This window comes from Labeo rohita, chromosome 2 (genome assembly GCF_022985175.1).
Source record: "Labeo rohita strain BAU-BD-2019 chromosome 2, IGBB_LRoh.1.0, whole genome shotgun sequence".
Lineage (NCBI taxonomy): Eukaryota > Metazoa > Chordata > Actinopteri > Cypriniformes > Cyprinidae > Labeo > Labeo rohita.
Window position 1 is genome coordinate 15,685,189 of NC_066870.1, and position 23,714 is coordinate 15,708,902.

Here is a 23,714-nt window from a genome sequence, read left to right on the forward strand (position 1 = left end):
CATGTTTTTTGAATTCTTTACACTTTTTTCAGTCATTTTTCTTTAACAAAATAAATCTTAATAGAAAAAAAAAATTCTTAGTTCTGCATGTTTTAATGAGTAATATCGTTTCAAATCAGGAAAAAGGTTTGTGTTGCCTGATAATATTAATAATAATAATAATATAACATTTTGTTATCTAGGTTTTGTCACCTAACCTTGAGTTAGAATGCAGAGGTAGATTTATGTTCATTATCAAAATCAGTAATATCTGTAAAAATTGTAGCAACCTCATTTTTATATGGTGAAATTTAATTATTCTGGTTGAGTTTTATTTTTTTAATTAACCATTGCTCTTCCATAGTGTCATCCATAGATCATGATAATAACAGTTAAAACCACACATGTAGCACCTCAATACCATGGTGGAAATATAATATGGTTTCTAGGTATTTGTATGGAAAACAACAAATACATGTCTATATACATTTAGTATAAATGCATAAACACTATAGCTTAATTCCAAAAAAAAAACCCCTGTGATTATATTCCATTACTCCTCCTTTAATGCATTTAATACATCTACATAAATAATATAATAAAATTTGACACAAATATATCCACATTTTTGACACAATAACACTGTGCAGTTAGTCCCACTACAGATGGTGATTTGTAGATTTAAAAAGCCTACTGATTTTATCGTTGCGCACACTGTAAAAACCAATTTGTTGATTCAACTTAAAATAATTTGTTACCCGGCTACCTTAAATTTTTAAGTTCAGCCAACTCAAAGTTTAATCAACTTAAACTTTAAAAAAGGTTAATTTGTACCTAGTGACAAGTTTTCACTAAGTACAACTTAACATTTCAAGTTGACTAAACTTATTTGAGTTGACTGAACTTAAAATTTTAAGTCTGCAGGGTGACAAATTATTTTAAGTTGACTCAACAAATTGTTTTTTTGTTTGTTTTTTGCAGTGCACAGTGTTTCTTCTGTTTGTTAGCATATTTTCATCTGGCTTTAAACTGATTGATTGGTGTTCTTCACTGAATTCAAGTGCTTCACACTGGATCTCACACTGCTGTTAATTTCTGTTATCGATTTATCGCACAGCCCTACTCCTTACTACCTTTCTGGACCTTGAACATGGTAGTTGTGTTGCTGTCTATGCAAGGTCAGAAAGCTCATAGATTTCATCAAAAATATCTTAATTTGTTTTCTGAAGATGAATGAAGGTCTTACCGGTTTGGAACAACATGAGGGTGGGTAATTAATGACAGAATTTGCATTTTCATTGTGAAAATTTACCCCATAGAGTGTGACAACCGTTTCAGTTTTGGGGCAAAAATGTCAATGAGTGTTAAACGAGCTGTGTCTTTCTTCTTAGCCATTAACAGTGCAACTCTTCAAAAGGTTTTTTTTCCTAGGCAACACTTTAAGGTATTTGCCTTTGCAGAAATTGACTTTCAGAAATAAACCTACTCTATTTAAATGATCACTCCAGGATTGGCTGTGGATCATTACCCAGAGCTCCATGCGGCACGAGGAGCGCTCCAACATGTTGTCATGCCCTTCCACCAATTAAATTGCCAAAGAACAGCAAAAGGAAGCGTAAACAACGGTAACCTGCGCCTGCAGATGAGGCGGCTTTTTCATAACGTAATTTTGAATAATGAAGATGTCAGGTTAAATGCTACAGTAGTTAAACTTAATAAGGTGCCCTGTTTTGTTTTTTTCAGCCAGCTTTTCATTTGCCATCTAGGCTGGGATTGTGTGCGAGAGGCAACGAAAGCAATTCAGCCTGTAATGAATACCTTTGGGACCCAGGGGCGGTGATCATTTGAATGCAACATTCTTTGGCCGGGCCCCCAAAACAACCTCGGACCCGCTGAGCTGCCGATTACTGTTGAGAGCTTCTGGATAAATGCAGAAGGGCTTGTCTGTCTTGTGCTAGCATCAAGGTCAAGCATTCTGGAGGAGGCTTTTACTTTGTCTAATGGAAGGGACACGAGGGCGTGTGAAGCCTCGTCTGACCTGGCGCGTCTTATAAACCGAACGGGATCAAAGCATACTGCCGCGGCCCACGAGCGACCACTCCCTGTCCGGCACGCTGCATCCTTAAGGCTCATGCATGCATGAATATGCAATTCATGAATATGTGAATAATGCATATTATGAGAAAAACAATGCTAGAAATAGTATTTAAGATCTGTTGAAATATGTTGTATATGAACATGGGTTTGGCTCAAGAGAACATTTTTTTTCTGTACCTGAAATACACTCAGAAACACATGTAAGAACGGGCCTCTTCGGTCCCAGGAGAGAGCACAAGGTTAGTTTATGCATGTTTAAAATGCACAGCTTTCTCCTGGTCCCACAAGAGCTCTGCAACATCTGGGGGGAAGGGGGTGGGGGATAGATACCAGCACCTCTATATAAACCCACACAGAAATCTGACAATCTGACTATATACATGTCAAACCATCACAGTGTGCAAATACATTCTGTGCAAGAAATAAATAACATATTGTATCTGTGTTGCTCTTATAGTATTAACATCAAATGCTCTGCCTGCATTGCATCTTCTATAACTGTATGTGATGTTAAACATCAGTCTTATCAGGTTTAAACGAAAACCAACAGTTGTTCGGTGAACATTGCTTGCTCTGTGAGTCAAAGCGGGCACTTTCACAAGTAGTGTCTTTGAGCGTAGTCCAGAAATATGAGAAGTGTGTATATTTTTAGTGTTCAGTGAGTGTATGCCTGTAGTCGGCTTTATCTAGCATCGCTGGCACACTCTACTTCATCTTGCTGCTGCATTAAAATAAATAAACGTTGATATAGAGCGCTTGTGGGCTTACATGCGCTCAGCACTCCGCCATTTTGGGTTAATAAATGTGGCTTTTATTTAATGGCCAAGAAACACATGGTTTGGGTTGGAAGAAGGAGGAATGAGACGAGATGGTAAGATAGGAGAGAACCTGTGTGCGGACAGACAGTGCTGAGGTGATGAATGCTCTGGGTATTTTAACATCTCATTGATTCAGTCTTTTTTTTTTTTCCTTCGTAGGCTGTTATTATTGTTATGTCTTTTAGAGAGGAATGGATCTCCACGTTCAGAGATGCTCAGATGGATAACAGTATCACATTTTGTCACTTCAAGCAGCTACGAGGCTTTCAAAAGTGTTGTCAGTCAGTGGGAATGTTTTGATGGCGAAAAGTCAGGCAGATTTCAACCAAGAGATTAACGGATGCTTTTAAATGTCATTTTAACACATGCCACACGTTTCCTTTAGAAAAAGTCCCTCTCATCACCAGCTCAGTTTGTAAGTTAAATTTCCGTAATATGAATAATTTCAGTAAATTCTGTCCTCCAAACTGAGAGTGAAGATACAAACACAATAAAACCATTGTCAAGCAGTCTGACAAGATTTAACTATATACTGAAGGTGGATTTTAACAGAAATTTTTAACTGTGTTCTTAATCCAAGGGTATATTCCATAAATAATATGGAAGGTGTCACATAATTTCAATTTAAAATTAATTTTAAAAGTAGTATTATTATGGTAATACTTTACAATGAGGTTCATTAATTGACTACTTTAGTTAACATGAATTAAAATGAACAATACTTTTACAGCATTTATTAATCTTTTAAGTTTAAGTTCAAATTATTTTTTAACATTTACTAATGCATTATTAAAATCACAAGTTGTGTTTAACATTAGTTAATGCACTGTGAATTAACATGAACTAACAATGAATGACGGAATTTTCATGATCTACGATTAATAAATAATGTAGTAAATGTTAATACAGCTAACATTAACTAATGGAACTTTATTGTAAAGTGCTACCATTATTATTATTATTATTATTATTATTATTTATTTATTATTATTATTAGTTCCTTTTAGTTTTATGCCTAATAACATCTGGCATAGGGACTACCAATGAAAATTAGCCTTTAGGCTAACGTGAGTACATTAACATTGATGAATGTTGATTAATGTACACTGTCCCTTAAATAAATAAATAAATAAATACATATTTTAAAATAAATACAATTTATTCACAGTTGTTTAGTTACTTTTTTCATGTTACCTTTTGCATTATTGCTGTTTCATTAATTGTTTTCATGATTTTTTTTTTTTATTACTGTTTCTGTTTTGCCGAACAGCATATAATTGGGCATTTAATGGCATATTCCATTGTGACAACTTACCCCATGTTTTGTGACAACATTGCCAACTATTGCACGATGAACTATACCTTTTTTCTGGGCAAAATCAAATTGTTTATTTATTTATTGTAAACTGAGACTTAAGTAATGTTTGAATACAAAAACTGACTTATTATTGACGACTAGGGCTGTCACTAACGATTATTTTGGTAATAAAGTAATCTGTCGATTATCTGACGATTAATCGAGTAATCGGATGATTATAATTTCTTTGTAGTAATAAAAACAGACCTAAGTGAGCAATACCTTTTAAAATGACATAAAATACATCTATAATAGTAATGAGACAGTAATACTTAGTTCAAATAAAGTGTCAAAAGCAAGTAATCATATGATTTTTTTGAACAAAACTGTGAAAATACATAATATATTAGAAACAATAAAGCTAACATACATTACGCATTATTACAAATGACTGCCGAGGGTGCCAACGGCCTGACAATTTTCTTTTACACTTTAATGCATGATCTAATCCTTGTTTAATATTGACTAAACAACATTCAAGTCAAATGTCCACTTAATCTTTAATATTTGGCCATTTCTTTATAACAGAAATGCTACAGCTACTGTAATTTGTGTGGACATCAAAACATGCAAACTCAGAATGAGGGTTTGAGCTTTTATTTTAAAATCGCGATGAACAGTTAGCATATTGAAAAAGATATTGATGTATTCTCTTGTGTTTGCGTAGGTTTATAAATGATTTACCTTATAAATCTCAAGAAATCGCGTTGTTAAGTCAACTTAAAATAATTTGTTATCCGGCTGCCTTAAAATTGTACGTTCAGTCAACTCAAAAAAAAGTTTATTGAACTTGAAATGTTAAGTTGTACTAAGTGACAACTTAAAATTTTAAGTTGAATCAACTCAAATATCTAAGGCAGCTGGGCTACTTACTCAGCTTTTAAGTTTAACAAACACAAATATCTAAGTTGTCACTTAGTACAACTTAACATTTCAAGTTGACTTTACTTATTTGAGTTGACTGAACTTAAAAATGTAAGGCAGCAGGGTAACACATTATTTTAAGCTGACTCCACAAATTGTGTTTTTTGTTTTTTACAGTGTAGATGAAGGATATAATAAACCCAAACTCAACAATATACAGAAATGGAGTTTGAGACGCTCCACATATAAATGATGAACAGTTTATTTGGAGCAGCATTTGGTTTTTCAGATTTATCAAGTACTCAAGAGTAAAACTGAAACTGGGCCAGAATGGTGTTTCACCACATTTGAAAGCAAAGAAAAACGGTTAAGCAGTTTATTTGTCTATCCATTCTATTTTTAATGATGATCCAATCTAGTTTTGGCCTGGTGCACTACACACATTTTGGCTCCATTTAGTAAGAGCAAAATAGCTCGTTCAAGTTCATTACAAAATCTTACGGTTCCCCCACCCTCCTCCAAAATCCCAATTTAAAAAATACTGTCCATGATGTTTTGCTCTTTCAACTGCAACCATCTGAAGAGCCACCTCTAGTTTCACTATCTCTGCACATAAATTACATCTGTAACGGTACACTCAACATCATTGATCTCACCAATCACTCTGAGGACGGCTTATGAAAGTAACGGTGTTGTCCACACCAGACAACGGGAGCCTTTACATCTTTAAAATCAACCTAAAAACGATCAGATCAAATCAAAAGTACTTCTCTAAGCATTCATATAAAAGCCATGATCCTAACACTTAGCCTTGGCCGCTCTCCAGGTTGCCTTTGGTTTGTATTATAAAGCTGATTAAAAGACACTATTGCAGTACATGTTTTGCCTTTAGCGCTGGAGCTGCGGACGCTTTTCAGCTTCAGTTTTAGCTTCCTGAGTGTGAAGTTTAAAATAGGCACAGGGGTACACTTCTCTCTAATTCGGTTAATGTGTGTTTAAAAGCAGGAGAAAGCTTTGTGGCTATGTACCACACACTGAGGTCAAGGTGAATTCAACTGTTGTTGCCAATAAAAGTAATTACCTGTTCCCAACAGAGAGAAAGAGAGAAGTCGAGAAAGAAAAAGAGAGAGAGAGAGAGAGAGAGAGATGCACGAAAACAGCAGAATGTAGAGACTGCAGCTCATAAGCAAGAGGAAGTAATATCTACAAAGGGAGTTTTAAGATTCAAAGGGAAACATAAAAGTAGTGCTAGACTCAAAGCAGCTCTAAGATTACAGCAATCCTATTCATACATGTGAAGTCAATGTGGAGCTCAATGGCAAATAAAAGTGTGATCTACACAACAATGGAGTGCAGGATGCAAGGACAGACATTGTCTAAAGACTGTATACAGCACAATGGACCCTTTTCACTTTTTCACTAGCTTTTTTTTTCCTCTCTCTTAATGTATAATTTAATGTATGTTTATGTGAGTGCCCTGTGTTAAATTACCTTGGAATTCATTTTAAAAAATCTAGCTAAGTAGTCTTAGGGCGTCGCTACACAACATTCTCTAAATTAGCATTAGCAATCAAGATTACTGATAACATTTCAATTGTAAAATAGATGGGTATGTTCCTTTACAAGACACTTCTCTTTAGTTAGTTAGCTAGCTAGTTTGTTTCATATTCATGTTGTGTAACTGTTAATATGCTAATATGCCATGTTATAGCATCATCACATACAGTTTTAAATACAGGAAGTTTCAAAAACATACCTACTCACTCTCATGTTGTTCCAAATCTGTATGACCAAATAAATATATTTTTGAAATCCAAGAGCTTTCTGACTCTGCATAGACAGCAACGCAACTACCACATTCAAGGCCCAGAAAGGTAGTTAAAATAGAATGTAAATACTGTTTGTATTCGCAGAAGAAATTGTTCAATAAAATTGTTATTTTTGTTTTCTTTGTGCACAAAAAGTATTCTCGTAGCTTCATAAAATTACGGTTGAACCACTGATGTCACATGGACCATTTTAACGATGTCCTTACTACGTTTCTGGGCCTTGAACATGGTAGTTGCAATACTGTCTATGCAGACTTCATCAAAAATATCTTAATTAGTGTTCCGAAGATTAAACAAAGGTCTTACTGATTTAGAAAACACAAGGGTGAGTAATTATGACATAATTTTCATATTTTAGTGAAAATCCATTTAAATCTTTTAGAAACTCAAGTATTAAAAAAATTTTCTATTGTGTTTGAAGTAGGGCTGTCACTAACGATTATTTTGATAATCGAGTAATCGGTAGATTATTCTGGCGATTAATCGAGTAATTGGATAATTATAATTATTTTTTTATAGTAATAAAAACAGAACTAAGTGAACAACAGCCTTTAAAATGACTTAAAATACATATATAATAGCAATGAAGCAGATAATTAGTTATTAGTTGAATAATTAGTTCAAATAAAGTATCGAAAGCAAAGAATCATATCGTTTTATGATTTAACAAAACTGTTGAAGTACATAATGTATTATAAACAATAGAGCTACCATACATTACGCATTATAAGAAATGCCTGCAGAGGGCGCAAACAGCCTAACGATTGTTTTTACACTTTATTGCGCAATCTAATTCTTGTTTAATATTGACTAAACAACATTTAATTCAAATGTCCACTTAATCTTTAACATTTGGCCATTTCTTTATGACAGAAATGCTACAACCACTGTCATTTTTTAAATATGTGGACACGAAAACGTGTAAACTCAGAGCGAGGCTTTAAAATTTTATTTTGAAATCGCAATGAACAGTTAGCATATTGACACTAATGTATTCTCCTGTGTTTGGGTAAGTTTATAAATTATTTACCTTATAAATCTGATGAAACGGTGCATGTTGTGTTTCCAGATGAATATTATAATAAACCCAAACTCATAGCAATATGCAGAGATGGAGTTTGAGATAAAAGATAAATGACACCTGTTTGTGTGGAGCAGCATTTATTGTGAACACAGGCACTCTGTATGTAACCTACATGCATGTAAATAATTGAAAGTGCATATATTAAACCTGCATCGCATATATTTATTAAATTAAATTGTAGCTGCAAAATGATCAGTTGTGATTAATCGTTTCAAAATAAGTTTGTCTCCATACTATATGTGTGTGTACATTTATTATGTGTATACAAATACACACATATACATGTGTTAAGGAATATGTTAGATTTATTTATATCATGACTGATCGTTTTGTAGCTGTATATTTAAATGGGTTTAATATGTCATGCAGCCTTGGAAAAGGGTCTAATAATGCATTTCATAGATTCTCGTCTGGGGAATACACCAAATCTGGTATTTTTCCATTAATCGCATGGGCAAAATGCAATCAAGGATTTTTTTAAATCGAGTAGTTGAACTGAATTAAAGAATCATGACACTGAAAGTGTTAGAGTTACATTAATAGTGTTAAAAATGTAAAAAGAGTCCATATGGATGAGACACACATACAGCACATAACACAAATAATGTAGGTTGGCGTTATTTTGCACTGATGGACGTCTGCTCGGCGTAGGTGTGGGGTTATTTACCCATGTCAGACGGGGGCCGTCCGTGTGTGTAGGGGTGTCTCTTTTCCAGTGGCCGCCGGCCTGTTTGTTGCTGTGCTGCGTCTGGCTGGGACTGGCAGGCACGCGGAACTACAGTGGGATGCAAGGCCAAGGGGTCAACTGACAGAGCAGGGTAACAAGAAACGATAGTACATGCAAGACTCCATTCAACTTTCATCACTCGTCAATCCTTTTTTTTTTTTTTTTTTTTTTGCTGCTTTAGATTCTCAATGCATCTTTCATCTCCACCAACATTAAAGCTGCAGCAAACATGCAGCGTGAGCACCTTAAACACAGTGGCTGGGAATGTACAATGCAGACAATGCACATTGTAAATCAATTTCAGGCTATGTAATGGGTGGCACAATAGGACTGTATGCAGCTTTTCCTGTTTAAAGAGGTATAAACTCCATGAAACAAAACAAGTGACCTGTAATTTAGTGCACTTTCCTTTACATTCTCCTGAATGCATTTGCTACAGTGCGCTGAATAATACATGAGTCAAATATCATTTATTTATTTTTCCTCTTGCTATTGAGAGTTGTAACGCCACTGGGCTTACTCTCTATAGCCTACAGGTTAGACTGTAATTCTCACTAATTCTCTATATCTCAACGCACTGTGAATGCTTACAGAAGAGCTTTTAGGACTCACATATGATTATGTATAGGTAATGTGTTTCTATGTATTTCAAGCACATAACCCAGAGTGAATCATGTGACTTCAACATGACATCATAATGACAGGCATTTGCATTTAAAACTGTGACTAGTTACAGTAGTTAAAGTAACAGCCTTTACTTTCTAAATTTATTGTCCACTGACATCTTACATTAAATCAGATTATGTTAGATTCGACTGAACAGTTTATATATATATATATATATATATATATATATATATATATATATATATATATATATTAGATTAGATTATAATAGATTATGTTAAATTAGATTAAATTAGACTGACTAGTTTCTTTTTTAAAAAAACAGTAATACTCTGACTGGCTAGTTGCTATGTTAAAAATAATACTAATGATGATAATAATGATAATAATAATAATTTATTGATGCTGTTGCTTATAATATATTAATTATATTATATTATGTTAGAATAATAGATTATAGATTAATAGATTATATTAATTTAAATGGTATATTTTCTGTTTTTATTGACCTTTTTATGACTATTTAATACTCTGGCTAGTTGCAATGTTAATAATAATAACAAAAATAATAGTAACAATAGTAATCATAATAGTAACAATAGTAATAATTTATTGTTGCTTATATTATATTTATTATATTACATATTATATTTCATTATATAATGAAAAATGTAGTTTGACTAATTTATTATATTATATTACATTATAATAGATTATAATTCTAGTCTAATTAGGTAAGATTGACTGATTTCTTTTTTGTATACATTATATTATATTATATTATATTATATTATATTATATTATATTATATTATATTGTATTATATGGTATTATATTAGATTAGATTAGATTAGATTAGATATTATGATATATTTCATTACATAATCCAAAAATGTAGTTTGACTAATTTATTAGATTATATTAGATTACATTATAATATATTAAATTAGATTAGACAGACTGATTTCTTTTTTGTATTATTATATTATATTATATTATATTATATTATATGGTATTAGATTAGATTAGATTAGATTAGATATTATGATATATTTCATTATATAATGAAAAAATGTGGTTTGACTAATTTATTAGATTATATTAAATTAGATTACATTATAATATATTATATTAAATTAGCTTAGACTGACTGATTTCTTTTTTGTATTATTATATTATATATTATATTATATTAATTATATTAGTTTATATTACATAAGACTAGTTTCTTTTTTTAATCAGTAATACTCTGATTGGCTAGTTGCAGTGTAAAATGTAATAATAATAATAATAATAATAATAATGTATTGTTGCTGTTGCTTATACTAGATTAGATAGTATTATGATAGACTTCATTATATTATGAAAAAAGTTTGTTTGACTAAATGACCTAATTAGTCAATTGATTGACATTCAAGAGCCATGTTTGACCAGGTCTGTCTCCTCTAACAAACTTTAAGATACTCGTGTCAGGTGCACAAAGAGCTACAACTTTGTCAAACCACAAGTGAATGTGTTCATGATTAAGTTTAAATATACAATTTTCGACATGCGTGAGAAAGGTGTGAATTGCACCTTCACACATTTCAGCAGACTGGAGACCTGTTAAACGTTACTTATGTCAAATCAAAAGACAGGAGATGTTTTGAGCAGGCTGCCAAACCATATGGACAGTTTTTTTTTTTTTTTTTTTTTTTTTTTTCTTCAAACGTGTTTCATTATTAAATTTACTTTTGCAAATGGAATAATTATTCATAACACTTTTTTAACTCATAATAAGAAAAACACAAGTGAGATAAGGAGGGAGGGGGTTATTTTAGAGCGGGAGCTGTTGCACATTACATCGTACATGTCTTACATTAAAGGCCAAACTCTGTGATCCACAAACAGATTGAATTCAGCGCATTCATTGTGTTTACTGCGTCAAGGCACTTCACAAGAAAACTTGTTTTTAACCTTGAGTAATATTTCAGCATCCTATTGTGTATAGCATTCAAAGTTTGAAATGTCAAAATGTAGCTTGCTTAAATTTCATGGAATGCAAGCACATAGTTCAGATCAATGCGTCTATAAAAACAGGCCAAACCCAAACAGCCCATGACAAAAGCAGGAAGGAAATGTTTTAATAGAGCAGCAACATCATATATAGCCTGCTGCAGGCTGATAAAAATTGCAGGGAGAAATACTGCGGGAAAAAATCCTGGTTACAATTTTGCACATGCACACTTGAACGGTCCGTCTACGGTGCGCCGGGCCGCCTGTCACATTCATTTCCATAAAGCAGAATGTGGCAGGTGTCCTGAGGGGCGCTAATTAACCTGTACCCTTAATTCATTAGCCAAACATGTAAAAGGTCCCCTAAGACGACCTGCTCTCCTCAAGCAAGCATGTTAACCCTTGACCTTAATGCACCGAATTGCATGCTTTACTTTAAAAATTTAATCAAGCTGTGCTTTTTATAGAACTATCTAGCTTGAGTCACTGATGAAACAGCCTTTTATCTCAGTTGTTCGAAGAAGCACAAGCATCCTGAAATAAACTTCCCTCGGTGAGTAACGGCCGTAACTAGAGGAGCATTGCTCAGAAACGCTGCAGCCTGCCTTTTATAGACCCGTGGCCTTGTTTGCAGTCCATACTGTGTTTAGTTTTTAATGAAAGTGTAAATGGAGGAAATGAAAGCCTACGACAATATGCATTAAAGCTTCATTTCATTAAGCTGAGACAAAGCTTTAAATGCTTTGTTTACATGTTATAATAGCCCCTGATTATGGTGGCGACTGATAGCGGCTCTAATTTGCGATGCGCTGGCTTAAATTTGTTTAATTACGACTTAAAACAAAAGGAGTGAGCAGTAATTAACCCACCTGGTTCCCTGGCACAAAGTCCTGGCTGGGCTCTGGCATACTCATGAACATGTTTTCACTGTCGTACTGCAAACAGACACAGAGAGGAGAAAAAAAAGCGATAAATAAACAGTCAGAAATGTTCAGTTGACACACAATATGAGCCACAGAACGTAACATGCGGTTGGTATTTCTGTTCAGTGCTTTCTTCCCAAAACGCAGGGCTCAAAGACAATTAGGCTTTGAAGTCCCTGCCGTATCAGATGGAGATGTCAGTGATTTGATGTAATTAGTACAGTGGTAATTAAAGTTGCTGGTTGAGGGGGATGAATGAAATGCTTTCATGTGCGCAGTGGAATAAAACAGAGGGAGCCGTGTGAGTTTGATGAGCCCACACAAGGATAGACCTGAGACTGCAGGACAGGCCCAGGTATCTCACCACAGATAGAAACTCCCAAAAACCTGTTAAATCTATGTATTTTACCATCAAAGGACCATTCAATCAGTGTGAAATGTGCTCACAGTATTGGCTGACAATTAAAAGGTACAAAGCTGTCACAGGGGTGGTTCAAAAGCTACATCTCTGCACCTTTTTTTTAACCTCTAAATGGAACATATTAGTACCTTTTGAAAGTGCATCACCACAGTTGCAGTTTTATAGCTTTTTTTTCAGATTTTATTATTGGCTAACCACAATCAGAATAAAATGAAGTGTGTCATTTTCTATACCACTAACACAGTGGTGTGTGGTGGTGTTCTGAAATGAGAAGGGAATTTTAAGAGGTAAATCAAATGTAAATTCATGCCCCAGTCACATTTTCTTGGTTAAATAAACATTACGTAAACTATCAGTAAAAACACACTGTTTTATATTTTTTATATTAACAATGTAATCAATATTCTACTACTTAAAGCCAAGTATGAATCTCATCAAGGTAGTGGAAACAGTGTTGGGAAAAGTTACTTTTAAAAATAATGCATAACAATATTGTGTCACTCCCTAAAAAAGTAACTAATTATGGTAGTTTTTATGGAAAGTAATGCGTTACATTACTTTTGCGTTACTTTCACAATACTTTTTAAATCTGGGCAGGGCTTGCTTGTTTTTAATATAAAATAATAGTTTAAATTTTAGCAAATGTAAAAGCCCTTTTACACCAAAAAGTGAAATTAATAAACCTCAGATTGAAGGAAAAGCAAATTCACATCTGTAGAACACAGAAGAAGAAAGTTCAACACTCTTCAGTAATAAAAAAAAACAATGAAGCACAAATGTTAGTTTATCTAAAGTCATTTTTCTTATTAGTATGGTTGAACTGGATCATCAAGAAATCGTTTTTTTTGTTTTGTTTTTTTGCAAGTGAGATGAATTTATGCATGTTCACATTTAGTTCTAGAACTACAGTAACATTATGTTTATGTTTCTGTACTTCCGATTTCTCTCAACATGAGGACAAGAGACTTGTCAGTCAATAAATTGGCAAACTTATTTGAAAAAGTAACTCAGATTTTTTTTTTTAAATTAAAAAGTAATGCGTTACTTTACTAGTTACTTGAAAAAAGGAACCTGATTACGTAACTCACGTTACTTGTAATGTGTTACCCCCAACACTGCAGAGATTTACTTTAAAATTCAAAAACCAAGCTGATTACTCACTAAAAACTCACACAGATCATGTTTTCATGCCATTTTAAGTCTTATTTTGAGCAAAGTGGTTATATCTAAATGTGCGAGTTATTTACTTACTTTTTAAAATTAGTTTCCCATTAACTGTTTAATAACAACTTGTTATATTGTTCATTCAGATTGATTCGCAAATGTGCAAGAACACAAGAGGCGGGATTTATTTGCATGAACCAATCACAGGCGAACATAATCAGTCATATCCAATCATATCCCCCATTTACTCTCAATTATTCTCAAACTCACGGCACGCTTTAGGGGGTCTGTTAAAACTCAACAGGCTCAGGGGAGCCAGGAGATACGCGGACACCTGCTGTAACTTTACCTACTGGTGTCGCTGCTGGACAATGTTTCTGTAGAAAAATGGGTTTGTACACTTTTTAACATTGGCTTTTTTCCTTCCAGCAATCTGGCTCTATTCTAGCATTTAACCTGCATGTAAATGAATTCCAGATGGATAAAATCAAGCTCATTGAATATCCTGTTTCACTCAGAAATACGTCAGATTACAGAAGTAAAATGGGTTGCACATGGTATTTCATGTTGACTTTAAAGTTTTAAGAAAAAATGTTTATGAAACCAGAACTGTTCATGCATCTACTCGACCTGCGTGACGAACAGAAATCCATCAGATCAGAAGCAGGGTGTCTTTTACAGTAAACATGCAGCTTGTGCATTCACCTGCTGAAGATGCTCAAAACAGCTTCAGCTGAGTCAGTGCAGGTTAACTGTGTGATGAAGGAGAATGAGCCTGTGACCCAGCTGTGCAGCACACCTGGGAAATTACAGCAGCCCACACTGGCTGCCTACTACAGTCCACTCAGCAACACACACACACACACACACACACACACACACACAGAGATTCTGCTGACACGCCTGCCTGACAAATACCCGACAATTTACATCTGCTCCACTTCCTTAAAAACCCATGAAAAATGACTGATTAATATCAAAAGCAGAAATCAGATATGTTTTAAGTTGTGGCTGTGAGAGAATGGCTTTCTCAGCAATCGGTCCTGGACAGGGTTGTCATTAACACAGATCCATGACACTTATTTGAGTGTTACGAAAGAATGAGAGAGGGTGTCGCGAAGGAGAAGAGACCGAGTGAGTGAGAGAGAGAGAAACTCGCGGCTGACGCCTGTCACTGGCTGAATGTTTGTATTTCTGTTCATCCGAGCAGCACATCTCATTTCATTATGCCTGCTCGAGATAATTCTATGGAAATGAAATGGCAATAATCCTAATGAAAGCCTATCACATTGCGACCTTTTAAGTGTGCGAGTTGATGGGCCGATCTGATTGGTTTTTGCACACGGATGACAGTTAATTTCATGCTAGCTTATTGATTGTGATTAATGTGATCAGGCTGATCTAAGATGTGGCTATTCTTAAACTATGAAATGTGCTGTTTTCTCAAACACCACTACAACCTTTAAACCCTTATTCATAATGAGAAAATGTTGAAAAAGCATATAATTTTTCAGCTATGCTGCAGATATTGGTTTTAGATTTAGTAAGTCCTGCCTTCTAATTTAAAGAGCCAAATGCCAATTGAAATCCCATAGAAATAGTCAGTGTCCTGAGACTTGCACTTTGCTTTGCATATGCACCGACTTGAAAAATATGCTTTTTGAGCATAAAAACAACATATGAGACCCTGGACTACAAAACCAGTCATAAGGGTCAATTTTTTTTAAATTGAGATTTATACGCCATCTGAAAGCTGAAATAAATAAGCTTTCCATTGATGTATGGTATGTTAGGATAGAACAATATTTGGCCAAGACACAACTAAATTTGGAATCTGAAGGTGCAAAAAAATCTAAATATTGAGAAAATTGCCTTGTTCAAGTGAAGTTCTTAACAATGCATATTATTAATCAAAACTTAAGTTTTGATATATTTATGGTAGGGCATTTACAAAATATCTTTATTAAACATGATATTTACTTAGTATCCTATAGAAATATTGATAATTTTGACCCATACAATGTATTGTTGGCTATTGCTACAAATATACCCATGTTACTTATGACTGTTGTTTTGGTCCAGGGTCACATTTATGGACGGTTCATGTCAGATTTTATAAGCAGTTTTGAGATTTCAGTATGTTTCTATTCTCAGTACTCTAATAAGCATAAAAGTAAAAAATGTAAGTAAAAATACAGGTATAGGTACTTTTTGCAGTGCATTATGGGATTAGATTTGGGCCAAAAAAAAATATTTTTTTAGATACACTTTCATATCAGTATAGTGTGCCTTGAAATGCTGCCTAAATAGGGAGCTCGCTAGGTTTTAGAACACAACCAACATCTCTCAGGCACAGAACAGCATTAGAACAAGTGCATGATTTTGAAACACTAAGCTTAACAGTAAATACAGCTGGCAAAACTGCTTGTGTCTGGTTCTACTCCTGCTTATGTTGATTAATAAAACTTCATTCCTCATTTCAACACCACTGTCTCCCACTCACATGGCGGCCCGTTATTTATAACAGAAGGTTCTAGACGCAGTCGTTCACACCATATCCGTTTTTCTAAAGATTCTCTCTAGTTTGTCACTGCCGTGACCTTTCACATGTCTCTCTCGGTGTCCGTGCGCTGTTCTATCTGCTTAGCTCTTACCCTCTATCAGACACTATTTGCATATGAATGTGCCAGTGGAAAGTGTGAGGCGGCCTTAGCTGAAAAAGTGAAACCTCAGAGCTAAACCCATCAAACTGACACCAAATCCATCCAGCAACAGTTGGCCAACACCCTCCCTAACCTACACGCCGAAAGCGCTTTCAGAGCAAAACCCCGAATGTGCGAACTCTATTTCGCGAACCGTACGGGCCGATTACGACTGAGGTTTTCCTTAATTTGTGTGAACTAGCGTTTCTCAATCTTGTGGCAAGCTGGGAGCCATTTTGTGTCACTGTAGCTTTTCTTTCAGAGCCTGAGGTGCCATTACATGACCAATAAAACCACAGCCAGTGTAGATTGCTTTTCCAAAATCTGACAGCTCGACTGCATACGCTACTCACGCAAATGATTGCATTATTAGCAAAAAAACGCCACAAGAGTCCATCATCAAACTACAGGGCCACAGGCATGAGCTACATCCTAAAATAAACAACCGTTTCAGTGTGAAAAGCAAGAAAGTATCTGTGCAAGCAGGTCAACAAACGACTACAATGTGCGTTCGGCAGCTGCCGCGCTGATGCAAATGAGCTATCAAATAACAAAAACAACAAAAACAAAACAGGGCCTAATGGCTGCGGGACTGTAAATCGATCCCTTCCACACTCCGCCCCGAGCGTCTGGCAGCTTCATAGGAAGCTTAGGTAAAAGAAATTGATCCCAACTGACATGACCACATGCTAACAAATTCCTCATTATGATTAATAGGAAGTGTTCCTCAGGGGGAGGAGGGTAATGACATGCTAGTGTTCTCCCAGAATAATATTAGAAAGTCTGTGGCAACACTTATTAGCTCTGTAATTAAACTGTTCATCCTTAAATGACTCCCCTGGTTCAGAACGACGAGGCCTACGGGCCAAAGTGTGTGTGCGGGGACTGAACTGTGGCCAGGGATGTGTTCATTCGCTAATGCCCATATTTATCTTACAAGGGGTTTTCTGTTAATTTATTCTAATTAGTGTCACTCCGGGGTCTCTGCGTTGACGCTCGATCAGAACGAGGTGTTTAAGAGAGCTGCGTTTGATTCCAATCTGACACTAGCTTCAAAGTTTCCTCGATCAATTAGCGTGTGTGATTTAGGCCAACATGAGCATTTTATGTGTTAATTTCACATGAATTCGTACAAATTTTGCAAAAAATGATTTTTAGGGAAAAGTTAAATATAGAAGGCCCACACCTAACCCACTCTTAAAGGGATAGCTCATCTATAAATGAAAATTCTGTCATTAATTACTCACCCTCATTTCATTCCAAACCTGTAAGACCGTCGTTCATCTTCAGAACACAAATTAAGATATTTTTAATGAAATCCGAGAGCTTTCTGAGCTTCTTTTGTGTGCAAAGAAAACAATACAACTACTTTATTCAGCAATTTCTTCTCTTCTGTATCAGTCTCTGCCATGCTGACACAGACAACAGAACGTCCATCTCTCTTAGTTCATCGTCTGTATATTCTGGTTCAAATAAGTAAGGCTGGGCAAAAAAATGCAAGTCATCCTCTCTGTTGACATCTTCAAACATGTTTACGGAGACTGTTTAATGTACAGCATGTGTCTTTTTCTGCTTGTAAACATGGTGCAGAGCATCCGGGCCAGAATGCTGGTTCACGTAAGATAAGACAAGATAAGATTTTTTAATAAAATCATTATTTATTTATTATTTTGGCACACATAGACTATTTTAACAATGTCCTTACTACCTTTCTGGGCCTTGAAGATGTGAGTTTTGTTGCTGTCTATGCAGGGTCAGAAAGCTGTCAGATTTCATCAAAAATATCCTAATTTGTGTTGAACAAAGGTCTTACAGGTTTGGAACAACATGAGGGTGAGTAATTAATGAATTTTCATTTTTGGGTGAACTATCACTTTAAGCATGGAGCATAAGCAGACTGTACAGAAACATACAAATGAACCACCAATTTGCTGAATTGCTATGAAATTGTGCTAATTAGGTTGTTTCAGAAATAGTGCAAGGTTGGCATTCTTATTCAGAACTGGCTTTATTTTTTTTTTTATTTAAATACCAAAACTAAGTACCACAAGTGGTTTCTCTGTTAGTAAAACTGCTAATGTGGTCAGGTCACAGTACTAAAACACTCAGCTGGTGTATCTCAATCAGCTCATGAATCAACATGACTTTGTAAAGGACCCTGGCAAACTACACATTGGGATAGTGATCACATAGTTTCCAGTGATGTGACAACTCACTCGCATTGTAAAATGTCACCACTATTTACATGTTCATTCAGCAGAAGTATTTATCCAAAGCGACTTAGTGACTATAGATGACCGTAAGCAATTGTTCACAGAGCAAACAAAATTTGCAGTATACAATAATTGTTAGATTGGTAGATTAGGAAACAAGCTAAAGCAGAGAAGAAATGCATAGAAGAGAAATAAAATGCTTAGTTTTTTGTTTTTTTTTTACAAGTAAACTGCTGGTGTATCTTCAGCTGCTTCTTAAAGGTTAAGTTCACCCAAAAATACAAATTAGCCCATTATTTACTCACACTCATGGCATCCTATACATATATGACTTCCTTCTTTAAGACAAATCCAAATGGAGTTATGTTAAAAAATGTCCTGGCTCTTTCAAGTTTTATCAGGGCAATAGGCAAGTGCTTCTCTTCAACAGGTCAAAACAAGTCCAATACAGTGCATCCATCCATAATAAAAAGTGCCTCACACAGCTCCAGGGGGTGAATAAAGGCCTCCTGTAGGGAATCGATGCATTTTTGTAAGAAAAATATCCATATTTAAACTGCAATAATCACTTTAATCTAGCTTGAGCTCACTGTTGTACATGAAAGCAGCTCCGGGCGGATGACGTAGGACATCGGCGTTGCGCACACGCCACTCAAAAGTGACGAACGCGGACGCGCAGTGGAGACCAAAACAAAATAACCATCACAAATTAGCTTCCTTTGCTCCTGTAAACAAACGTTGGTTTTCACAAGACTCACAGGCGCATCGCTGACATCCTACGTCATCTGCTCGGAGCTGCTTCCATGTACAACAGTGAGCACAAGCTAAATTAAAATGATTATTATGTTTTAAATATGGATATTTTTTCTTACAAAAATGCATCGATTCACTACAGGAGGCCTTTATTCAGCCCCCGGAGCCGTGTGGAGCACTTTTTATTATGGATGGATGCACTTCATTGGACTTGTTTTGACCTGTTGATGAGAAACACCTGTCTATGCCATTCTAAAGCTTGGATAATTTTTAATATAACTCTGATTGCATTTGTCTGAAAGAAGGAAGTCATATACACCTCGGACGCCATGAGGGTGAGTAAATAATGGGCTAATTTTCATTTTTGGGTGAACTAACCCTTTAAACAATCTATCTATATCTTTCTAGCTTCATTTTTGTTTAAAAAAACATTTAAAAGATAATAAAGATGGATATATAGATACTCCCATGTTTTTGGTTTATTGTGGGGTTTTTTTGTAGAAAGTGGACGTTCTAGTGCAAGGATTTTGCGATTGTCGCAGCTCTTAAAATGGCTGACTTCCTAGTGAGTACTATGATTACTGACCTAGGAAGCTGATTAAACTTCCACCGTTGTTGAATCTACAAAAAATTATGCTAAATTATTCTTCAGCTTAGCTGAATTGAATAATAATAAAGCAAAATAACACACTGATGAATGTCACGGTGGCTCAAATGAATTATATTTAATAAATGAATCACAAACTTAAAATGATTCATCAAAAACGAAAGAGTTACTATTGTTTATGTACCTACGGTTCATGCACTGATTATTCACATGACAATGTATAGGTAAAAATACACTTTAGGTTTTGTCTAAACGAAATGACAATGTAATTAGGATCAATTATCTGGTGCTTCCTCAACGGTATTAAGAAACCGGAATCATTAAGCGAAATCGGAACCAGAATCGTTAAATCCTGAGATTCCCATCCGTAATCAAGAGAGTAATAGCTTTCAGCACCTGCAGTCTTGAGAGCAGCTCATATCAGTGCATTGCTCTCTGAGCTCTCCAGAGGTCAGCAGGATTTCTGCACAGCCCCCCTGCCTGGCCTCATCATCCCACTGTGTACACAGATAAAATGGAAACGTTCTGGCTAAACCTATATAACCCCCACTCCCTAGTTCTCCCCCTCCAAACTCCTTTTCCCTGGCATGCACTGTTATATAAGACTACCAGCTATTGAGGAGGAAGGTACCAGGGCACCCTGCCAACCCCAACCGGCTCTGAACAACTCTCTATTAAAATATATGAGGAACTTCTGTTCCTCTAATCTTAAGTGTTTGCCACTTAGTCGGGCCGGGACGGACTTCTGAAAGGTTCTGGGATGAAAACAAGCTGCGAAGCCGGGATGATGTTAAACCCTTATGTTTTATGTTAGGACCAGTCTGTACCCTTGAGCGAAGTACTTGGCCACTCCAGCTAATTATATTGTACTGCACTGACAAAAAAACTCCTCAAACATCCATATTTGACAGCGCGCCACTGTTTTTCCAAAAGTAGAATTATGGGCTGCAATATCAACATGATACGCTATTGATTTATGCGCAGCTACAATTTGAAAAGCAGACACAAATGAAGGCCTTGCAAATATTGCATTTTGGCAAAACTGCATTTGGTGTGTTTCCATACTGCGTATGATTTAATAAAAGCTATGAAATGTTCCGTTCGTTACATGAGCAAAATACATCTTGGGTGAGGATTTGTAAATGAGCGTATTATGCAAAAGAAGGTGCAAAATATATGCATGTGTGGAATTATGAAACGACTTCATTTTGAAAGTGCTAATGATGATAAAGGTCTTTCTGAAAAGTCATTCTGACTGAAATGTGTCTAAAATTTCCAGCTATTAAAATCTGATTGTAAGGTGTTGAATTCCAACTTAAGTATCATAAATTTCACATTGGAGGCAATTTTATGTAACTCAAAACTAATCTTTCTCACCACAAATGAACCCAATAAATCAAACGGTGAAAGAAACGCTCCCTCTCCCTCAACGAGAACCATAATTTTATGCAAATGTTATACAATAATCTGTATTCTATATCTGAGCATGGTAATGAGATTGGTTGCTCTACATTATTCATATTGTACAGATCCAATATAAACAGATATCATAAGAAGGGGGGAAGGGAGCCGAGGAAAGACACATGATGCCGCAGACATATTGGTGACAGAACAGATTACAAACAAAGGACATTTCGAGGCCTTTTCGGTGAAGCTGCACAGATTATCGTGCACTTCCTGTGGAACCGGAGGCCGGTGGCGCTCTCTTGTTTCTCTCTGCTGTAGCGGCACCCAATCAAAATGGCCGCCGTTCAGGAAGAAAGGTAATGAGATATGAGTCCAATGGAACGCTTTGCGCCGAACATAATCATGCAAGTTGCGTGCAATCAATGAGCCCCACATCATCTCTGGTGATTGCCTGTTGTACAGACGCGGCTAACGTTTCACCGCAGACGCGGCGGGCGTACTTTTCACCGCCATGCATCACGTTTGACTTCTACGACTTTGTAAATGGCAAAAATATAAAATGATCCAAGAAACAAATAAGAAAAGAGGAGCCAATTGAATATATTTGTTGAACAGTGGGGCCATTATTTTGATGTTTATAGCTCTTGGCAGATCTTGTAGATTTCTTTTTTATTGGATGCTGTATATTGACCCCTTTGTCAAATTGGCTTTATGCATTTGCTTCTCTGGCACTGGATGATATGTCTAGAAGTGACATCTCTCCTGCTCAGTGATACATACTGTAATCAAATAGAACGAATCCTATTTCTGGCGTTGCACCTGTGCTCAGACTTTATTGCTGCGCTGTACTCATCATTTCATGTGACGCAGATGTGAATGGCATCATGTTGTTTTTTTTTCACAAATGTTTTAGTGCGGTACAGCTTTCAGTCATTAAATGCAGTTGTTTGGCAGGAATGCCGAATAGGCCTTGATTGTTAGTACGACAGTTTGTCGCATTGTCTGAAAGTATGGAACCATTTTTGCTGCACCGACTAGGACGTTTTGAGCATGTGTGTGTGTGTCTGTGTCTCTCTCTCTCTTTCTCTCTCTCTCAGATGTCCAGATGTGAATCAGAGCTTTTTTTCGCGAGACTGGAACCAATTTCATTCCTCATCAGTTTCTTATGGAAGGTCAGAGTATGGGAAAATCAAACTGCGAGTGTGTATTCTTTCCACACCCTGTGGTTTAAATGCACTCACTACTCAGCACCATGCTCATTTTCGTCCCCTTTTATGTTGGACCCAGAGATGCTGGAATATATGGGCCCCCTAAAATATCTATTATAAAACCTCTTGAACTGACAGAAATGGATATAATGCATTTTTCAATGCTAATGTACCTCTTGTGAAATACTTCACGCCTGTGTTTTATCTCCAGCTTTTATTTTATTTTGAACATCTAATGTTCAGATTGTGTTTTATTAAATAATAAATAATTAAAATCAAATCAATTAATGGTAAAACTGAAATTTGTTTAGTTAGTGTTAGATGAACTGCAATAAATTTATATTTCTGTTTCATTTTGGACAAACTAGAATCCACATAAATGTGAAATAAGATTATAAAATGCTTACGAATGAATTTATATTAATATATAAGTATATATGTTTTGAGTCGTGGTCATAGCATATATTGTTTTTTCTGTGCTAAAACAAACGGAAAACTGCTTTTTAAATTTAATTCATCCACACTTATTCCCTACCCACATTCATAAGATGACACATCAAATATCAAATAAATTAATGGTAAAACTTAGATTTGTTTAGTTAGTTACAAACTACATTATAAAATACTCCCAAATTTATTTTTTTTAAAAAAGTTATTTTTAATAATTCATTTATTTTTCCTTTTTTGAGACTATATATATATATATATATATGCAGAGAAAAATGCAAATGTAAACAAACAAACATAAAACTGCTCTTTACATTTAACTGCAATAAATTAGTATTTCTGTTTCATTCTGGACAAACTGCAATGCAGGTAGATGTATAATAAGATTATAAAATACTCCCAAATAAAAAAAAATAATAATAATAGTTATTTGCTGTAGTTTAGAAAATGGTAATAAAATGACAATATCTCAGAGTCAAACTGTGTCAGAAC

At 35.3% G+C, this 23,714-nt stretch overlaps 1 protein-coding gene across 2 annotated transcripts in view; it reads right to left on the reverse strand.

Annotated features, from left to right (window-relative positions):
• Positions 1 to 23,714, reverse strand: part of tox (thymocyte selection-associated high mobility group box) — a 72,401-nt gene that overhangs the window by 25,824 nt on the left and 22,863 nt on the right. For both annotated transcript variants that reach the window (XM_051134658.1, XM_051134650.1), the window contains exons 2-3: positions 12,247 to 12,312; positions 8,696 to 8,803 (exon numbers count right to left, since the gene is read on the reverse strand). In XM_051134658.1, coding sequence (XP_050990615.1) covers positions 8,696 to 8,803; positions 12,247 to 12,312 — 174 coding nt within the window. The remainder of the gene's footprint in view (positions 1 to 8,695; positions 8,804 to 12,246; positions 12,313 to 23,714) is intronic.